Genomic DNA, 20,468 nt, shown 5'->3' with positions numbered 1-20,468 from the left:
ATAATCTTAAATAATAAAAATATTATATGATATTATTATTATTTATTAGTTAATCATGCCTGGACCACATCACACTGAGCTTGAGATTCCCTATCAACAGTTTCTGTTAACAGAAAAGTGGGCACTGTGACTGGTATGTCTAGACTCATCAACACTCCTATGGATCTGAGCACTGATGGTAACTTAATACCTTCTTATTCAAAATTTTATTAGGATACTGCAAGCAAAAAGATGGGATTTAATACTTGCACAGGTTAATTAACCATCTGTGCAGACTGTGCAGAGGCTTATGAGATGCTGATAGAGAAGGTGCTAGTGAATAACACAGAAGCACTGACTTTTCAAATTCTAGTCTGGATCCTGAGATATTTGACTTAGGGGACTCCTGAGTACCAGGAGTATAGAAGTTTCCCCTGGCACTTAACCGGATTCCCTTTATGTGAAACACACTTCAGTTCTACTATATGTGTCCTTTTAAAATTCTTTGTCAATTGTGTTTAGCATTTCTTTTGTGCGGAGAAAATAGCTGCTCCATTCTTGATTCATAGTGTAAATTAAAGACCTTTCTATTCCTTCTCCCTTTGGACAGACTGTAGACATTAGCCAAATCTGTGCTTAACTTATTTTTCCCAGTTATCTAGAATGGGAATATAGAAACACCAAGACAAAAGAGTCCTATCCCTCTCTTTGAGGACTGGGTTGTCTGCTAGTACTGAACCCAGTCTGTGCATACAAGAAGAGGGTGCAATGTGCTAGAACTCATGATATTCCCATCAGTAATTGTTTATTGATGGACTTATATATGAGTACACTCTCTTTTCAATTAGAATGATCTCCTTGAGGGTTGGGTCCGTTTCACCTTTGTCTTCCTTTCAGAACTTAGTAAAGGGCCTAACACACTCTAGGACTTTAACAAATGTTTGGTGATTGACTGCTAGTTCACTATTCCCTTCTTTACCTAGAATCATAAATCCTTTCTGCCTCCATTTTGTCAAAGGAACTGTTTCCTGGAAAGTGGCCCTAGCTCTGTCTGAGGAAATAGGCTCTAATATAGCTGAAATCTGAAATCCACGGCTGCCTCTGACAGTGACTCCATTTACTTTCCCACTGAAGCTCAATTTTCATGCAGGGCACTTTGTTTCTTTCCCTAAGGTGATATTAAGCGGTAGAGGAGGTGGGTGTTGTCCAAGTTGTAGGGATGAAGGAAGTCTTAGGAATGTAAGGCCTCCTAAGCAGAGTAGGGAATGTAGCTTGTAGCAGAAATGTTATTTTAAAAATTAAGTAGATATGAACAAATATGGAATGGAGTGGAAAGAGATCTAGACTTGGAGTCCAGAGACATGAGATTGTATCGATTCTCTGATATACTTTGCTGTGCAACCTTGGACAACTCTTCTCTTCAGAACAAAATGTTTTCCATATATTGAACCATCTCTTAGAAGTATAAAGAATAGCTGTGACTCTTGTTCTCTATCACAGCCCATGGGACATGGAGTTGTTGGGTTTTTGTGTGTGTGTGTGTGTGCTTTTTGGAGGGGGGAGGACAGGGCAATTGGGGTTAAGTGACTTGCCCAAGGTCATGTGGCTAGGAAGTGTTAAGTGTCTGAGGCCAGATTTGAACTCAGGTACTCCTGACTCCAGGGCCAGTGCTCTATTCACTGTCACCACCCCAAATAGGTGTTCTTATTATCACCATTTCTATAGATGATGAAACTGAGGCAAACAAAAGTTAAGTAACTTGCCCAGGGTCGCATAGTCTGAAGTCACATTTGAACTCAGATCTTCCAGACTCCAAGTCTGATGCTCAATCCATTGAGGTGGTTAGCTGCCCCCAATATTATTATTGTTATTATTATAGATGAGGTTTAGTATAATGCAAATGAATTTGGAATCAGAGGATCTGGATCTGAATTTTGTCTCTGACGTAGCTGTGTGACTTTAAGCATGTTAAATAACCTCTCTGGGTTTCAGTTCCTTATCCATAAAATGAGGGGGTTAGACTCCTTGCTCCCTAAGTCTTCCTCTCTCTCTCACACTAAACCTATGATCCTATAATAATAAAATGAACAGAATTTTTCCTTACTGATTGAAATAATTCCTAGCAACAAGTTTTGCCCTCAGAGTACATGAGACTTGACTAATGACCAGGACAACATCATGTGTTGCTGAATCTGTTGAGCCCAATGGTGCCGTATCATCCCCACCAGAGGGGGTGATTCCTGAGCCAGAAGGGCTGATGCTAGGGAAATACATCAGCCTATGCAACCACAGAGCAGCCAGCTTCCTCTTGGGGCAGCTTGTGCTCAGCATGAAGAGAGTCCAGGAATGGGTTGGATGGAAAGTATGGCCACATCTGAGTGGCCAGATGCACACACATTCTGGTGATTCCACCTTGCCCCAGCCATGGTTGAGTCCCAAGCACTCCCTGCTCCACTTGGACTGGGAGCCTGGAAAAACATGGGCAGCAATGCCACCACCCCATTACAGGGCTGTGCACGAGTGTGCTGGAGAAACTGTAATCCTTCCTCATCTATGCTAAGCCAGTAGGAGAGATGGAGAGCCTGCTTAAGTTGTTCCCATCCCACTGAGACAGGGGAGGAATGGACCTGACAATGCTTATCCTGTGTAGGTTTTTACTATCTAAAGAACAGCCAAAGCAGAGAGTAGAGTTGTATGTCCCTCACAATGATTTTGAAAGAAAATCAATATAAATCATGATAAAACCCTAGAATTATTAGGGATCTTGGAGACCATCTGTTACAGTTCCACCTCTCCCATGTAGAAATTCCCTTTGTAACATGCCTAGAAGCGGTAATCCAGTTTGTTTTTTAATGTTTTCAGGGACGAGAGACTCATTACCTTATACAGATAGCTCTAATTATTAAAAACTTCTTTATTTTGAGTCAAAATTTGTCATCTTGTCTACCCCTTTAAAATAATGGATAGGCATAATCCAGGCATGGAGAACCTGCGGCCTCTAGGTCCTCAAGTGCAGCCCTTCCTCTGAATGCAAATTCCACAGAACAAATCCCCTTAATAAAAGGGCTTGTTCTATAAAACTTGGACTTAGTCAAAGGGCTGCACCTGAGGACCTAGAGGGCCACAAGTGGTTTTTAGGCTGTAGGTTCCCCACCCCTAGGTGTAATCTCTAAAATGTGAGCTCTTCAAATATCTGAAGACTGCTATCATATATTCCTTAAATCGTCTATTCTCTGGGCTAAACGGCTCCAGTTCCTTCCTAAAGCCCTAGTTCTGGATGCTTCCTGTGTCATCCTGGCCCCCCTCCTTCAGACTCTCCAATCTGCCAATTTCATGTACAAACCACAAATTGGGACAAGGGGGGGAGAAGTGAATTTGTAGAATCTGAGTCTTTTGGATTGCTTATCTACACTGCCTGAGTTTATGGAGTGGTTGCTCAATCTGCTTCTAGACAGATTGATCCTAAGGGATCCCCTATTACACTTAGATAATAACTGTCTTGGGTAACGGTCCTTCCCACTACTCCCTTTGCCAATCCTGTCCACATCTTTAAACCCTATACATCCCACCTCCTAGGCAAGATTTTTTCCATAAGAAAAGGTTTTTGAAAACTATGCTGATCTCTCCTCCCTTGACCTCTCTTAAGGTATACTGGAAATAGCAGCAGCTGTAAGTCCTTGTCATTTACCAGTTGTATGGCTTTGGGCATACCCATTTTAACCACATGTGAGCCTCATTCTAATCAGTACAATGGGGTCATAACACTTTTCTGTCCTACCTCCCACTGTTGGTCTGAGAAACTATAAAATCCCATATAAATGTTAGGTGTTATTATTTTGTGTTATATTTAATCTAAGTTCCACTCTTCTTCATTGCTGATGAGGAGATTGGGGGGTATATAACAGGCAATGCCATAAAATTAAGTCCTGGGTCCCCAAACAAAACTTTGAAAAGGATTCCCCCTACCCACAGTTGACCATGGGAATACCATCGTATTCTATCTCATCTAGGGATAGGGTAAGGCATAGAGCCAAGACTCTACACCTCCATACCTCTCACCTGTCTGCTAATAGTTTCACATGTATACCATTCCTCCCTCCCCAATTCAACAGGGACAGTAGTGCAGTGGAAAGAACTTTAGCCATGAAGTCAGGGGAAATGGGTTCAAATCCCACCTCTCACATTTTTGTAACCTTGAGCAAATCCACTTAACCTCCCTGGGCTTCAGATTCCTCATCTATAAAATAAGGGCTACTTCTAGACTTATCAATATGTGGTAATAATAATAAATTCTATTGCCATTGAAGACAAAGACTATCTTTTGCATCATTTAGCACCATCATATAAAGGCTCAACAACTTCTTGTTAATGAGAACTTCTACTTTATTCCCTTTTATCTTAGTTGTAGCTATTTCCCAAGCAGCCTTTGTATTGCTTAAAAACAATGAAAGAGGAGGGTCCTTTCCCTACTCTCCCCTAAAGTTTCCCCCCACCATACAAGGTCTGATGCAATGGCATTCCCATGGTCAACAGTGGGTAAGGAGAATCTTTTTCAAAGTTTTGTTTGGGGACCCAGGATTTAATTTCATGGCATTGACTGTTACATTATCTCCAAAACCCCTCATCAGCAATGAAAAGGAGTCGAGTTTAGATTAGGAATGCAATATGAAAGTGGTCATTCTGGCAACTGAAAGGGACATATTTTTTCCTAAATCTCTTCTAATTTGGCAGGTATGCCCAGAACAAATCTTATGAATGAGCCTCAAGACATCTAAACAGATGTGCATGTGTCCAGTGCCAAGACTTAGATAGACAGAAAAGTGTGAGATGAGGTCATGCAATTTCAGCTTGCAAGATGCTGAGGCAAAATTTGTTCTTCATGAAAACCAGCAACAGCCGCTGCTCATGCATTTGAGTGTGACAAATTTTGAGGGACAAAAGACAAGGCTATAAATTAAGTCATTTAGCAAATATGTTGTTTGCAGCAGTCCAAAATTATTGTTTATGCACAATGACTTAAATCAGACTAGAGAGAAACAAAAGACTTCAGAAATTCATTCTACACCTGTTACCAAATATTTCCATTCTATTCAATGGTGCAGTGTCAACGCAAATTGGGTCTGTTTTGTATTCTGAATACAGTCCATCAGCTAGGACATCAGAATGGACTTGATAGTAACAGTGTTTGCAGCAGTTAATACCCCAAAGTCACATTTTGAAATATGCTATGTCCTGTTTAATTTAGAATGAAGTACAATTTGAAAATATACAAATATTCTTTTTGGGAGTAGACTGTAGGCAACAAGGCTATCTGCAGGGGATAACTGGATTTTTCAGAGCATGCCTCTGACAGTACTGACCATATTTTTCACACAGTTAAGTTCAGTCTGAGAAATTAAAAACCAGCTATCTGCTTTTCCTATTTCCATCAGTCTGGGATGCACTATGGTATGATGGGATAAGTGCTGAGCCTAGAGTCAGACCTGGGTTCAAGTCTTGACTCTCACGCTATGATGAAATCAATTTAATCTCTTTGTGCCTTAGTTTTGTCATCTTTAAAGTGGAAATGACATGTGCTACCTATTTAACAGTATCGTGAGATGAGGCTTCCAAAAACTTTAAAAGAGGTGAATCAGCAGAGTCAAAGCATCATTGACTATATAAAATCATAAAGGGTGTGAATGTGAATTGGCTCACTTGGTTACACCTGAATAATGGAACTATCTTCCCTACTCCTTCTGAAAAGAGTTGAGTTGGGGGGAAATGTTCCTTTCTACAGCAGGTAGGAAATATACACAAATCATCCCAAGAATCTTGTTGGCCCTTGAGAACACAGCTTTACCAAAGGGAAACAACGAGAGCTAGCCATTACTCTTTCCCATAGTCCTTAGCACCCTTTGTCTATTGAAATTACTTTGTATTATTTTATTACTTTGCATTTTGTACTTACTTGCATCTGTACATGTTTGTACTATTTCCAATAGTAGATGGTAACTCCCTGAGGCTGGGGGTTATGACATTATTGTTTTTGTATTCCCAGCATCCAGAACAATGTCTCATACAGAGCAGGTATTGATAAATATTTGTTGACTCCCATCTTTGGTGAATTGAAATTATATTGGTAAGAATGGAGACTCCACTGAAGAGGGCTGGTTAGTTGAATGTTCCTTAGCTCTCTCCTTGGATACTTCCAACATTTTATCAATGATTTGGGTGAAGTCATAGCAGCTTATTTATCAAATTTGCAGAGGATATGAAGCTAGACGGGAGAGCTGCTATATGAGATAATAGAATCATGGTCTGATATGATCATGACAGCCAGGTGGAAAATAATAAGATAAAATTTAATTGAGTTAAATATGAAGTTCTCTACTTGGATTAAAAACAAAAAAGAAAACAAATGACTGCACTAGTATCGCACAGGGTAAATATGGCTAGAAAGAAAGTCATGTGAACAATTATCTAGGGGTTCCAATGGACCAAATGCTCAATATGAGCTAAAAGAATAACATGGCAGCCAAAACAGCTAATTCAGTCTTAGAGCTAAAACAATAAAAAGGAATGTCCAGAAGGAGTGAGGACAGTGACAGTCCCATTGTACTCTGCCATGGTCAATTCACACTAGTGTGTTCTCTTCATTTCTGTATGTTACATTTTGACCTCTCAAAGGTCAATAATGGCCTCTTAATTACCAAATAAATAACTTCTCTATTCCCACCTTCTGCAGTTTTTGACTGTATGGACCTCAAAACTTTCTCTTGCCTTGGCCACACCATCACTTCCTCCTCTCTCTGTGTCAACTCTTTCTTGATCTGTTTGGTCCACCCTTTCCTATGCATAAGCATCCCCTATAAAGGGCAGAGGCTCAATCCTCAGCCTCTTTTTCTTTCTACACTTTCTGCCTCAATGATGTCTTCTATTCCTATGTCTTCACTTATCATCTCTATACAGATGACTCCAAAATCTATTTCAATTCTATTTCAATGTCAATTTCCACAGTAATGTGGAAGGGACCGGTCTTACCATGCACACTATAAAAACAAAATGGATGAAAATGCATATTGCACAGATGGAAAATTTGTTTCACATTTCTTCCTCTCGCATATTCTATGGGCCAGCCTATTTTATACTTGCTCTCCTCTGAAATCAGCATTCCATGGCCTTGCCTATTTGCTTTTTTTGCCCATGCTTAAAGTAACTTCCCTCCACATCTAGACCTTGTAAAATTCCTTGATTCCTTCAAGGATTAGCTCAGGTGGCACCTCACATAGAAGTCTTTCCTGATCTCCTCAGTCACCAGTACTCTCTCCTTTTTCTTCAAATTATCACAAATATACTTACCTGTGTACACATAGCATCTCCTCAGTAGAGTGGTTGTAAGAGTTCCTCTCGTCATTGTATCCCCTTCCTCTTGCACAAGATAAGAGCTTAATAAGTACTTGGTGGATTGGATTGCTTTAGGGTGTCTGCCATATGTTTTCCCTGATCTCCAACTGCTTCCCCTAAAGCCCTTTTCTTAGACATTGGTATACTTCTGATGATGCCAGATGACTACCAATCAAGGAATGGTGAATTACAAATAACCTGATGGTTACTCTACATCTGAAGAGTGGCCCTAAGCAGGCTCTAGCATGTTACTAATGACCTGGACAAGACAAATGGTGTCAAAGGCATTATCGAAGCCAAGTTTAACTACAGATGGGCTAGGTGGCCATGCAGTGAGAATGAGATGGCAGATGGATATCTGGAGAAGAGAGGAAGAAAAGGGGACAAGCATTTATGAAGTACCTACTATTTATAAATATTATGTCATTTGATCCTTACACCAACTATTGTTATCCCTATTTTACAGTTGAGAAAACTGAGGCAAAGAGAAGTTAAGTGACCTATCCATGGCTGCACATCTAGAAGTGTCTAAGGGTAGATTTGAATTCAAGTCTTCCTAGTGCCAGGTCCAATGATCTATCCATTGAGCCACCAAGCTGCCTTACATTGATGTGTGTGCGTGTTACTAAAAGCAACAAGTGTATAGGCTTTAGTTTGGTAATTGGACCTTCTGAGGAAAATTTGCTGGAAAACATGAACACAAAGTACTCATTGAAGGGGTAGAGCAGTTACTATCTGCATGAGTGAAGAGAATACCCAGTTCTATCAATATGCATTATCCACATGATAAAATCTTGGATTCAGTTCGGGACTGATCTGACATTTCACAGTCAGATTTTTGTGCTTCTTCCATTGAAGTAAATATTGTTGTTCATCCTTCATTCTTGAGGAGGACCAATGAGAGTGATCCTCATGAGAGTAATATATTATGCCTCATTTATGAAAGGCCCAGAGCAAAAGTCTTATGTCTCCAGACAACCATTCATATAATAACAGATCAAATTTATATAGAGCTTCAAGGTTTGCAAAGTGCTTTAGATACATATTCTCTTATTTGATCCTAACAACAACCCTATGAGGTAGAAGCAATTATTATTCCCATTTTTATACATAAAGAAACTGGGACTTAGAGCTTGTTAGTTGACTTATCTAGGAACACATAGCCCGTAAGTGTCTGAGGTGTGATTCAAACTGTGGTCATCCAGATTCCAAGTCTAGCATTCTATTTATTACATCAAACAAAGGTCAATGTGTGTGTGTTGCTTTCTTTCAACTGTTTCTAAACATGATCTCTTCATAAAGTATGGATTGTAAAGGCTTCCCAGTAGTTAAAATCCTCAAGTCCATTAGGGAAACCATGGTATTCTATGTAAATATAAAAATATTCCCAAGTACTATTTGGTCATATTTAGTAACAAATAATAACTGCTTGACTGGAATGGGGGTCAGGGAAATCCTTCCCAATAATAAGAGCTATCCTAAAGTAGAAGGGGCTACCCAAGAGGGTTGTGGGTTCTCCCTTCCTGGAAGTCTTTTATTAAAGTTTGGATAACCACTTGTCAAAAATGTTCAGGGAATCCTTGGTCAAGTTTAGAGATGCTTTGAAATTCCTTCTAATTCTGTGATTGTGGGTTCCTGGAATGCTATTTGTAAAGAGACTCAAAAATTGGGCTAAGAGTTAGGACTAGGTAACCTTTGACATCACTTCCAGTCCTAAATTCCGATACTCTTATGTTCTTTATGTTTACATTAATTCTTCTTCCTAAATATTCATTCATTCAACAAACATTTATTAAGCGCCCACAGAACACCGTATACCCATACATTACTCTCACACTGGTAGAAATTCAAAGAATAGATATTACATTAGAGATAGCATGAAGTCATAGATGGAGAGATCACCTTAGAGTGAGGACAACATGGTTCTGGATGCAAGTCCTGTCTCAAATACATTCTGTCTATATGTTCCTGGACAAGTCACACAACCTCTAGGTACCCTATGCAACTCTCTTAAGACCATAAGTTGATGAATAGTAGTTGATCTGTAATACGTAGAGGGAATTTTTATTCAGCAAGGGATTTCCTATAGCACACCCTTAAAAATCAGGATCCAGACAAGGAAAAAAAAAGATAATATGTTTTTCCTGTTCACACCATGGGGAGGTTGAACTCAGTGAGGAGAGGGAGGGAAGGTGGAAAAAACACAAACCCAGTTAACTTTTCAAAACAAAGAGCTACATGACACTTGTCAGGGGAGGTCATGCTTAGAAATTGCATTACTACTCATTTAAGTGAACTTGCAATGACTAAAGATGAATATAGCAATTCTTTTTCATCTAAAATGAAGCCAAAGACATCAGGTTGACCAAAGAAAGGGCTAGAACAGAGAACATTGCCCAAGAGCTTTATCTTGCCTAGGAGCCAGCAACCTCAGTCACATAACTCAGACTTTAAATCTGCTCTGGCTTCGGGCCCCTTTGTCATTAATGCCAGAATTCATTTACAAATATCAAAGAAAACTGAAACTGCTCACTTAGGGATTTGTATCTTGGGCACACTTATTCTTGAAAATCACTGCTGTCCTACAATATTTGTTTTGTGGTTATCCCAATGGAGCACATGGATAAGGGCACTCTTAAATACTCATGGAGCTTCCAACAACATTGAAGCAATGAGCTTACTTAGTTGCATAGTCTGAAAGACATGGTCAGATGGCCCCATTGTAAATGGGCATCACTCTATATGAAAATCAGAAAGTAAAACTGCATCCTTGACTTCAGTAAAGCATAGCTCAAGCCCCTGATGAATCAGACAGGAAGGGCCATAAGCGACCCCATATAGAGGGGTCTGATTCAACTGATACCTGACCAAGACTCCTAGGTTTGTTTTGTTTTTGTTTTTAATTGTTTTGGTTTGGATTTTGAAACTGAGTTTCTCTATATTGCTGAGACTGGTGGTATAGCAGCCACTGGGCCCAACCCTGTGCTGATTGGTGTGTAAACTTGGACCTGCTTCATTTCTGACCAAGGCCAGTTCACCCCTCGTTAAGCAGCCTGGTGTTGCATTCTTCCCCAGGGCCCACCATATTGATGTCAAACTTAGTGGGGTTCTCTGATCAGCTTTAGGCTGCCTGTGGCTCAGACCCAATTTAAGCAGTCTAGTAATCCCAGCCTCCCCTAGCAACAGGGATTATAGGTTTCAGGTGCCACATGTCTCCTCTATAAAAACCTTAACATAGATTTGAACATTATGATGAAAAAAAAAATATGCCTCTATTGGTGCACATTACCCACACTAGTGGATGAGACTGGAGACATGGAATATCCCAAAGTCACATCTAATGGGATTGAAATATAACACAAGATTTTTTTTTAAACTAGATTTAACTTTCTAATTATGTTTGACTCGGACTAATATTTAAGCAATTTGTGTTCACTGAGCAAAATTATCCTGGCTGATAGACAGAGAAAATAGCCCACAAAATGGCTGGGAGGCAAATGAGCCTGGGATTTAATATTTTCTGCAGTTAATACATAAAGTAGATAATTAACATATGGCTAATTGAGAATTAGCTAGGTGACACAGTGAATAAAGTGCAGGGCCTGGAGTCAGGAAGAACTGAGTTCAAATCTGCCCTCAGACACTTAGTAGCTGTGTGACCTTGGGCAAGTCACTTAACCCTATTTGTCTCAGTTTCCTCATCTATAAAATAAGCTGGAGAAGGAAATGACAAACCACTCCAGTATCTTTGCCAAGGAAATTCCAAATGAGGTCACAAAGAGTTGGATACAATTAAAACAATTGAAAAAATTGAAAATTGGCCATAAACCAGACAGAAATGCTTCAGACCTTCAAAAATTCAGGATTTATTTGGGTATATTGGCAAATATTAGTGATTACCATGCCTTAGGAGAGAGCCTTCCTGAGTTTCTCTAGCCAAAATGAATCATCCCCTGTTGGTGAACCTCTCCAAATATATTTAGGTAATGCTTTAAGGTTTGCAAAGGACTTGCTGCCAATTACTTTCTTTGAGCCTCACAAAAACTCTAAAAGGTATTATTAATCCCATTTTATGGATGAGGCAACTGAGGCTCAGACTTTAAGAGGGGAAGAGATTTTAACTTCAAAATTAAAGGGACTAGTAAAATTAAGAGAAGATATTTGAGTATAGGTCTTCCTTACATGGACCCAACAGGACCCTGACATGTCTACCACTACATCAAACTTCTTCCTTTAGCTAGCCTGGGCCTCATAACCAATCAACAAGTCACTGCCAGACTCCTTACTTGAAGTCTTTCTAGCTTTGGTAGGATCTACTGGCATTCACAGGCGATTGGAACAGTCTCAAAGGATTCTAATAACAAAAGAAAGCATCACAGCAGGGCTTTTGTGGCAGAAGCAAAAGTAAATTAGCTAAAAACCATCACAAAAACAACCAATACAACTTATTCAAAGCAATCCTCAGTTGTGGCTTCTAAGATTCTTAGAAAGTTCTATACAAAATGAAGAGAAAAGGGGAGTTTAATTATCATTGAATGCCAGTACACAATTGGAAACCTCAGATGAATCAAAATAATTTCGCTTCTCAAACCGGTAGCTCATATCCTGATGGATGGGGAAAATTAAACATGAAAGGGAGCCACCCACTCGAGGCATTTAAACCTGAAATTAAATTTAAAAGTAAGTGTCATATGAAAAAGCTGTACCGAGAGAGACTTCTTATGTGGAATATTAACTAGTTCATCATGTTTGCTTGAGAGAATAAAAGCAGTCATTTCTCTGTTGTATAACAAAGACCAAATATTTGTCAATCACCATTTGGTATCATAACTCATACAGGGTGTCATACGATCAGTAGGAAATCAAGTACAGGATTTGAGACATGAATCTTGGGGATGGATGCCAAGTTTTAGCAGTGTCTTTGGCCAAAATGGGTGATCTCAGCTTGTGAAGAGATTCGTTCCTCAGCTCCTTATGATCTCAGGGCTTTCATTCAGTCAATCTGTTCAGCTATTACACCTTACTTTTGTACAGTTTTAGCTACTGCTAGGACCTTTTCTCTCTCCTTTTTATCCTCCCCATTCACCTAAATTTCACAGAGTCTCCTAAAGGAGTGCATGCTGAAGGACTTAGAGAATGAACATTTTCCCACCTCCTCTAACTTAGTAAAGTAAATAGCAACATCCCTGAATGAATTCAGTAATCCCACCTAATTGCCTACTGGGGATTCTTCATCATTTAAGAAAGATAACTAGTTTCAGAGAAACATTGGAAGACTTACATGAACTGATTCAGAGTGAAGTAAGCAGAACCAGGAAAACAATATACACACACAATGGCTGTAACAATTTAAGCAAAAGGATAAATAAATAAAACTGAACACTATGTAATTATAATGACAAAACTTTGCCCTGGGGAAGAGATAAGAAAAGGGGCTTCTTTCTTTCCTTAAAAAATATATATAGTTTTGGAATGTTGTTGATGATGTTATTACATAGATTTATTGGTTGATTTTGCTGAAATGTTGCTTTTCTTTTAAATATTTGTTACAAGGAAAGGCTAGGTGGAGAGACAGAGGTAAAGGGTCCCATATTTGGGAATTAATGTTTTGTAAAAGCAAAAAGGTGCCAATAATCCTTTTTAAAAATATAATTAGGGAGAAGTTGGAAAGTTTTATTTTGTTTGTTCCCAAACAAGTGGGGTATACTTCCTCAGAATGGGAGGTAAACTCTCTGCCAGATGTCAGATGTAGCAGGGACATCAATCTTTGGAATAACCATACCTGAATATGGAATATTTGACAAGGACTTTTCTGAAGTTGTATGGCAACAAGTCCTTGTTCCCTGGGCAAACTTTTGTGAGTTAGAAGTTAGCACATGTGATGTAAAGGACCACAAGTTCCAATAAAAAAGGTCCTTAGTTCTAATGAGGCAATGCTAGGCTATAATGGGCCATGAACTATATTCCCTGATACATGGTATAAACCTAGAGGCCTTTACTTCTGTGGTAGCAAACACTTCACCCCACGACTAAAGAAAAATTGCTGAGTAGCGACGGACATCCACAATGGAAAGAGACAATTAATGCTCCATGCTGAGAATGATATAGGGCTGCCAAAGGAGCCAGAAAGGTGCTACAGGAGATGTCCTACCTGACAACACCTGGGGGGGGGGGTGCAGCATGCTGGAAAATGAACTACCTGACTTCTCAGGTCAGTAATCCTATGACTGAGAATCAAAGACCTCGAGGAGAGAGTTGCTTGTGGGAAAGGGAGGATTTCTTCATTCTCCAAAGAATCTGTTAGGCATTTGTTTTACACTTTTTTTCTTTCAAGATGTCAATAAAATTACCTGTCTTTCACTCTGAGCATTGTGCACTTGCATAGGGGATGTAAGAGCTTATGGGGTGGTGTCACATAATGATTTGCCAAGATTGTCTGGGTGAGGACCAGGAATGAGAGAACTGAGAATTCTCCCAAAGTGACCTGGACCCTAGCTGTCTGGAGGCCCTCAGACAGTGTTACACAAGTCAAAAGATCCCAAAATAGAACTCTGAGGCAACTTTCTGTTAATAGCACAAATGTCAGAAAAATTTTATATAAAATGGACTTATAGTCCAAGAGCATGAATCATCTTTAGCCTGGAAGGAAAGCAAAGGAAAGCCATTTTGATGGGCTTAAGGCCTATGTAGAGGTTCCTCACAAGATTCTTTTGGACTTTTAACCTTTAGGTCACAGGTGTGCTACAAACTTATCTCTGGATCTCTAAGTAGTATCTAAATGCAAACACTTACATTTTAAGAGAACCCCATGACATGTCCAACCATCTTTTTTTTTCAGATTCTGTGGCAAATATAAAGTGGCTATTCTATAAAAAATTCAACTATGTCCTACGGAAAATAGGCTTGACATCTATGTTGACTATTACCAGATTCCCTGTTCATTACTAGAAATAGCCAGATATTTTCTATTTTCCAACTTCAACAAGTATTTCCCAAGCACCTACTTTTCAAAAAGTATGCTAAGCACTGGGAATAAAATAAAACAATTAATCAAATTGCATTTCTTAAATACCTATTTGTGCTATGTGCTAGAATTTTGGGATAAAAGTTCAAAGAATAAAACAACCCCACATCCACAAGGGGCTTACATCATAAAATTACAAAATGGAGGAGACAATTTAATATATAGCATAAACATGAAGAGAATAAATTCTAGGAAGTTAACTGCAAGATAGTTTGGGAGGCAGGGCACTAGTAGTTAAGGGATCAGGAAACAATTCATCCAGAAGATTGTTCTTGAGTTATGTCTTAAAAGAAGAGAAAGGATATGACACTGAACCTGATCTCAAAGAACTCACAATTTAATGGGGAAGAACTGATAACATTAGCGCATTAAGATTCAAAAAGAGAGATAAGTACAAAGGAGCTGTCCAGGCAAAATGCTATCAGAAATTAGATGACTGAAAGCACACATTCATCTGGGATAGTTGGGGAAGACTTCAAAAAAGAATATATCTCTTGAGTTGGGCATTAAACAATAGGAAGGATTTCAGAAGAGACCAAGGAAAGTTGACTTTGGTTACTGAGGATAGAAGTAAGGAGACAGAGGAGAGGAAGAAAAGAACAGGGTGTGGGAAGGAGTCTAAAGTGGGTGCAATGTGGGTTAGAAAAGGATGAAAAAAGGTTGTGAAGGATCTCAAATGTCACCTTCAGCCATCTATAACTTACTCATTAGGGAACGAGCAATATATTCTTAATTGTGTATTCATAGGATCATAGTCTTTGAGCTGGAAGGGACCTCAGAGGTCATTCAGTCTAACCCATTTATTTCCTAGATAAAGATATTAAGACCCAGAAACACTAACTGATTTGCCCAAGATCATATAGTTGTAAGGAGAAGATCTAGGAGTCAAACTTATGTTCACTGAACCATTTTACCAGAAAATGACATAAAGGATAGGTTAGAGAAGGGTTAAACCAGAAGCTGGACAACCAGATAGGAGACTACAGTAATAGTGTCATCAAGAAAAGAAGAGGCCCTGAACTAAGAATGGTTGCAATAGGAGTAGAAAGATGGAGACCAAATTGAGACTTATTGGTAAGGCTCAATTTGTGAGATATGGCAATAGATTGCACATGGTGTGTAGGTGTGTGTGTATGTGTGTGTGTGTGTGTGAGAGAGAGAGAGAGAGACAGACAGACAGACAAAGAGACAGACACAGAGAGACAGAGATAGAGAGACAGTTAGAGAGGGACAGAGAAGGAGGATAAAGGGACAGAAACAGAGATACAAAGGGACAGAGGGAGAAAGGTTGTGGGAGTTCCAGATGGTTGAGAATTGGAGTGCCCATCACCAGAAACATGGATGTTAAGGGAGATCATCAGGTTTTGAGGGAAAGACAAGGAGTTCAGTTATGAACATATAAAGTTTATAGTACCACCTGGCACTTGAAATCCAGGAGAAAATAATTAGCAAGCAGTAAGAATTATATAATGAATTATATAATAATATTATAAATATATAATAATGAATTATACTTAAGAGGAGAGATCAGTAAAGACATAGGTTTGCAAATCATCTGCAGATAATTGATTCCACGGGGATGGATGAGATAATCGAGGGAGAAGGATAGAGATGGAGAGAGGAGAGAAATAAAAGAGAGGAAGGAGAAGAGGGGAGACGAAAATAGAAGAAATTAAAGGATGAAAAGAGAAATGAGGAGAGGGAAAAGAAGAGGAGGAGAAGAGAGATTCATATTTTAGGAGAAGGATGAGAATGGGGAACCAGCAAAGGAAACATTAGCAGTAATCAGAGGGAGGTGGAGAATCATACAAGAAGCATCATGTAATCAAAGAGAGGACAGACTATTAAGAAGCACAAGGTCTTCAACAAAGTCAAATGCTACAGAGATGTCAAGAAGTAGGAACATGACAATAATGGTTCACATTTTGCATGCATTTTTACTTGAGCACAAGGAAACAGAGCGGTGAATGTTAAATGATTTGCCTAAGTAATCATGGCTAGGAAGTGGTGGAACTAGGATTTAAAGGTGACTGCTCTTTCTGGTGTATTTACTACTTCTATTTCTACTATTCTCCTACACAGATCAAAAAGAGCCATGTGGGTTTAGCAATAAAGAGGACATTGTTGTCTTTGAAGAGAACTATATTTTATTACAGTAGTTAGGAAATAAGTCAAATTGCAACAGGTAGAGGAATAAGGTAGTGGTGCCAGCAAAGCTTTGACTCTTCCTTCCAGAAGTTTGGCAGGAAAGGAGAAGATGGATATACGACAATAGCTTTAGGAAGTAGTGGGGTTAATGGATGATTTTTTTTAGAACAGGGAAAAGCCAGGTATATCTGCAGTCTGAATTAAAGGAAGGAGGGTCTATGAAAGCCCTTTGATCTCATAAAATAACACTGAAGGAAGGTCACAATGAGAGTGAAGAACTAGTGTAGAAAAAGTAAGGTGCAAAGAGGTGAACAGAGAAGAGACTGGTTAGTGAAGGAAATTTCAGGTTTTGGAGATGAAACATTTTTGAGTCTTTAAAGAGCTAAAGTATGACCTTAAGGTATGACCTGGTGGGTAACTGAAATAGAATGGAGTTAGAAGTCATAGGAGTTAAGGCATTCAAGAAACTGTGAGGATCAGTTTCCTATAAAGGTCATTGATGTAGATATTGGAATCTTCACATATGATTTCAGGGGAAGAAGTAGAGAGGAGACTCTGACCTACGGACTAGCATCTTTGAAGGGATTATGGTATACCAACTTCAAAAGATATGGGTCATCAGATGATGGTAACAGAGCATGGATATGGAAGTGGCAATGGTCAGTGATGAACAAAGCAAAATGTTAACAGCACCTCCAGGCTGTTGGAGGGAGGGATAGAATTGAGATGGTTTCTGGCGATCTGAAATTCTTAAAAATTAGAAGTTTCCAAGTTTAAGAAGATAAAGATATTATGAAGACCCTATATAAGAAAAGGGGCAGCTAGCTGGTGTAGTGAATACAGCACTGGGCCTAGAGTCAGGAAGACCTGAGTTCAAGTTTGACTTCAGACACTTACTAGTTGTGTGACCCTGGATAAGTCACTTAACCCTGTTTGCCTCAATATTCTCACCTGTAAAATAAATTGGAGAAGGAAATGGCAAACCACTCCAGAATCTTTGCCAAGAAAACCTGACAGAGTCAGATACAACTGAACAGCAAAATATAAGAAATAGGTATCCAGCCTGAAATATTTTAAGAAAAGGTAAAAAAATTCAGGCATTTAGAGTAAAAAAAAATGATGTGATTTAGTAAGCCTTATATTATAGTTATTTTACAGGTTTTATTTCCTGACTAGAAGCAATACAGCATAGTAGAAAGAAAGCTGTCCTCAGAGTCAGGATAACCCAGGTTCTGACCCTCAGCAACTGAGAGATCTCAAGCAAGATGCAACCTCTCAGAGCCACCAACAACTCCTTAAGATTCTGAATTCCAGAAAACATGCTTACCTACTTGGGTAGGGCTAGTTTCCTCTTTTGGGGATTCTCTTTATCAATAAAACCATAGGTCCTATCTCTATCCCTGTTTCTTGGAAGACAGGTATCATGTCTTATAAACCTCTGAGTCCCCTAAAGCATCTAGCACTGGGTTAGGTATAGTAAATGTATGTTAAATGGATACATGAATGAATGAATCTTGAATTGGGTAAACAGACTCATGGGCTTGCTAAATTACATGATATTTTTTGTAAAAATTCTCAATGCCTGGTTCTTGCTTTTTGGTCTTTTTTCATTTTTAAAAGGAAGAAACAAATGTTCAGGGAGTTTTAGTAATCACCCAGATTCACACAGTGTCAAGAGGTAGAATTTGAACCCAGGCCCTTTGACTCTAAGGTACTTTTCATCATACCATTCTGTCCTCAGGATGGAATAATTCCACATTATATTCACAAATGGGTCATTAGGGAAACTGTCCTCGAGCTATCCAGACTAGAATGGATTGTCATTATAAATGCCTACTTCATAATAGATTCATACACAAGAACCCCTCTTTGCCATTACTACTTTGGGAACTTTTTCCAGGGGAATTGTTATTCTCCTATATCCTCTCTTTCCACATGCTGTAGTTCCTGGCCTGCTGGAGACCCCAAATGCACTTATGACATTGTAAGATCAGCAATTGACATCCCCAATTTCAAATCCCACCAGTTCCCACTGAGGGTGCTGCCTACTCAAGAGAGAGAATTACTTTAGGATATTCTAAAATTAGTTTATATTGTAGAAACCTGTTTGAACTCTTCTGAGAAGCAGTTTTATTTGACCAACTCATCAGCGAAAATTCCCCAAAGCTCAAGAGTTGGAAATTTCCTCCCTCAGAGGCAATCTCATCCAACTGTCTGAGCTGTGAATTCCCTCTACCACATATCTAACAGGTGGTCCCCCCGCCTTAGCCAGAAATCCTCCAGAGACAGGAACCTCCAGAGGCAGCCTATTCTACTCTGGGACACAGTTAACTATTAGGAGGTTTTCTTAACAATTATTCAGAGAATAGAGCACCAGAATTATTCTCTCTTGAATTAAAACACATTGCCTCTTACAGACATGCCCATAGGTAAAGCACACCCCCAAAAGCAAAACCTACACTGTGGGTATTATAAAAAGGAAAATATTGCACATGTGGAAAGAGAAATGTTTTTTTTCTCCACAAACTTATTTTCGTTTTAATTCTTTCCATTTTACCCACTGAGATCATCTAATGGCAGCCAGTAGTCATACTTTTTTGGAGCATCAGTTTGGAGCTTGGCATACGTACTCCACCCACCTCTACTGCAACAATCCAAGCTTGCATCCATCTTCATCGTCCTTATCATATAGCTTTCCCCTTGTCTGCTTCTTTTCATCAATGCATTTTGGAAGCCTCGATATACTCACTTCATGCACTGGAAGCACGTTTCTATGTTACACTGGGATCTGCCCTGAATAATTCCCTAACAAGCTCTCTTATGTAGAAAGATCACTTTCTCCTTCTCCATTTATGTTCAGGAATGAAGAGCAGTTGCAGCCTGTAACTTTCACCAAATGCCTTAAGGAACAACGGTTAGAAAGTCCCGTTAAATTCCCTGCAATGCCCATCCTGCTGCTTGGGACATCATTTATTTCCCCTGATGTTATCTCGAAATGACTAGGGTCTGGGTGCGGAGGGGGTCCGATTCCTTACCTTCCGTGTTCTGGGCGAGGCTGCCAGCAGAAATCAGTGCTTGCCACAGCAGGACGGACAAACCCCAGGACCCCCAGTTCTGCCTAAAAGAGTTTGTCAAGGAAAGAATAGGTTAAGATGGAAAGTAAGTGACAAGCTGCTTTAGGAGAAAGAATAGAAATAGAACTTGTACCTTGCAAGCATTTTTGAAAAGTTTGCTGAAACAATCTAAGTAAACAAACTCTGGTTGCAGGAGCTTGCACTTAGGGAAGAGAGAGAGGAAAAAAGTCGCAACAAGTTGAAATCCGCTGTCTCTCCGGCTGCATCGGGAGGAGAATGAAACAAAGGCAGCTCTCAGGGTCTCCGGCTCTTTAGTGACTCATTGCAATCAGGGCTGCAACTCTGAAATCTGATTCCTTCCAGCGTTGCCTTTCAGACCACCGCCCTGAACTCCTTAACTGTCTCTCCCACCTTACTAAATTAAATGCACTTTCTTCCTACCTTTTCCCCACGTTGTCGCTATACTCAGGATATGGTGTGTTACACATACAGTCTTTCCACACCCTGTTTCTTCCATTGACACCTTCACGCCCTTTTCCAATAAAATATGACCTTCGACATCCTTCTTGTATATAGGCAGCATTATGTAACACTACATGGAACAGCCAAAGTTTTACAGTTAGGCTTTAAAAAATAAATTTTGCCCAGCTGTAACTTAGGTATGCTTCAATCTGTACAAGATACATAAAGATCAAAGCTAATGACAAAATTTTCTAAGTCTGAATAGGAAGAGGGACATGGATTGGACCTCTGATTTCACTGGTATAGGTGAGAGGCATCAAAGGGGTAATTGACAAAGTTGATCTTAAGGCTAGGAAGCTGAGTTTAAGATCCTGCTTTTGACAAGTACTGGCTCT

At 39.4% G+C, this 20,468-nt stretch overlaps 1 protein-coding gene across 2 annotated transcripts in view; it reads right to left on the bottom strand.

Annotated features, from left to right (window-relative positions):
* Window positions 1–20,111, bottom strand: part of COL15A1 (collagen type XV alpha 1 chain) — a 197,300-nt gene extending 177,189 nt beyond the window's left edge. For both annotated transcript variants that reach the window (XM_069105698.1, XM_069105700.1), the window contains exons 1-2: window positions 19,745–20,111; window positions 19,573–19,655 (exon numbers count right to left, since the gene is read on the bottom strand). In XM_069105698.1, coding sequence (XP_068961799.1) covers window positions 19,573–19,655; window positions 19,745–19,755 — 94 coding nt within the window. In that variant the 5' untranslated portion in view covers window positions 19,756–20,111. The remainder of the gene's footprint in view (window positions 1–19,572; window positions 19,656–19,744) is intronic.
* Window positions 20,112–20,468: the final 357 nt, after the last annotated feature.

This window comes from Petaurus breviceps, unplaced genomic scaffold (genome assembly GCF_028583685.1).
Source record: "Petaurus breviceps papuanus isolate PSGF00001 unplaced genomic scaffold, PetGlider_PUasm1.0 138, whole genome shotgun sequence".
NCBI lineage: Eukaryota > Metazoa > Chordata > Mammalia > Diprotodontia > Petauridae > Petaurus > Petaurus breviceps.
The sequence above is the reverse complement of the archived record's forward strand: the minus strand, read 5'-3'. Positions and strand labels throughout refer to the sequence as shown.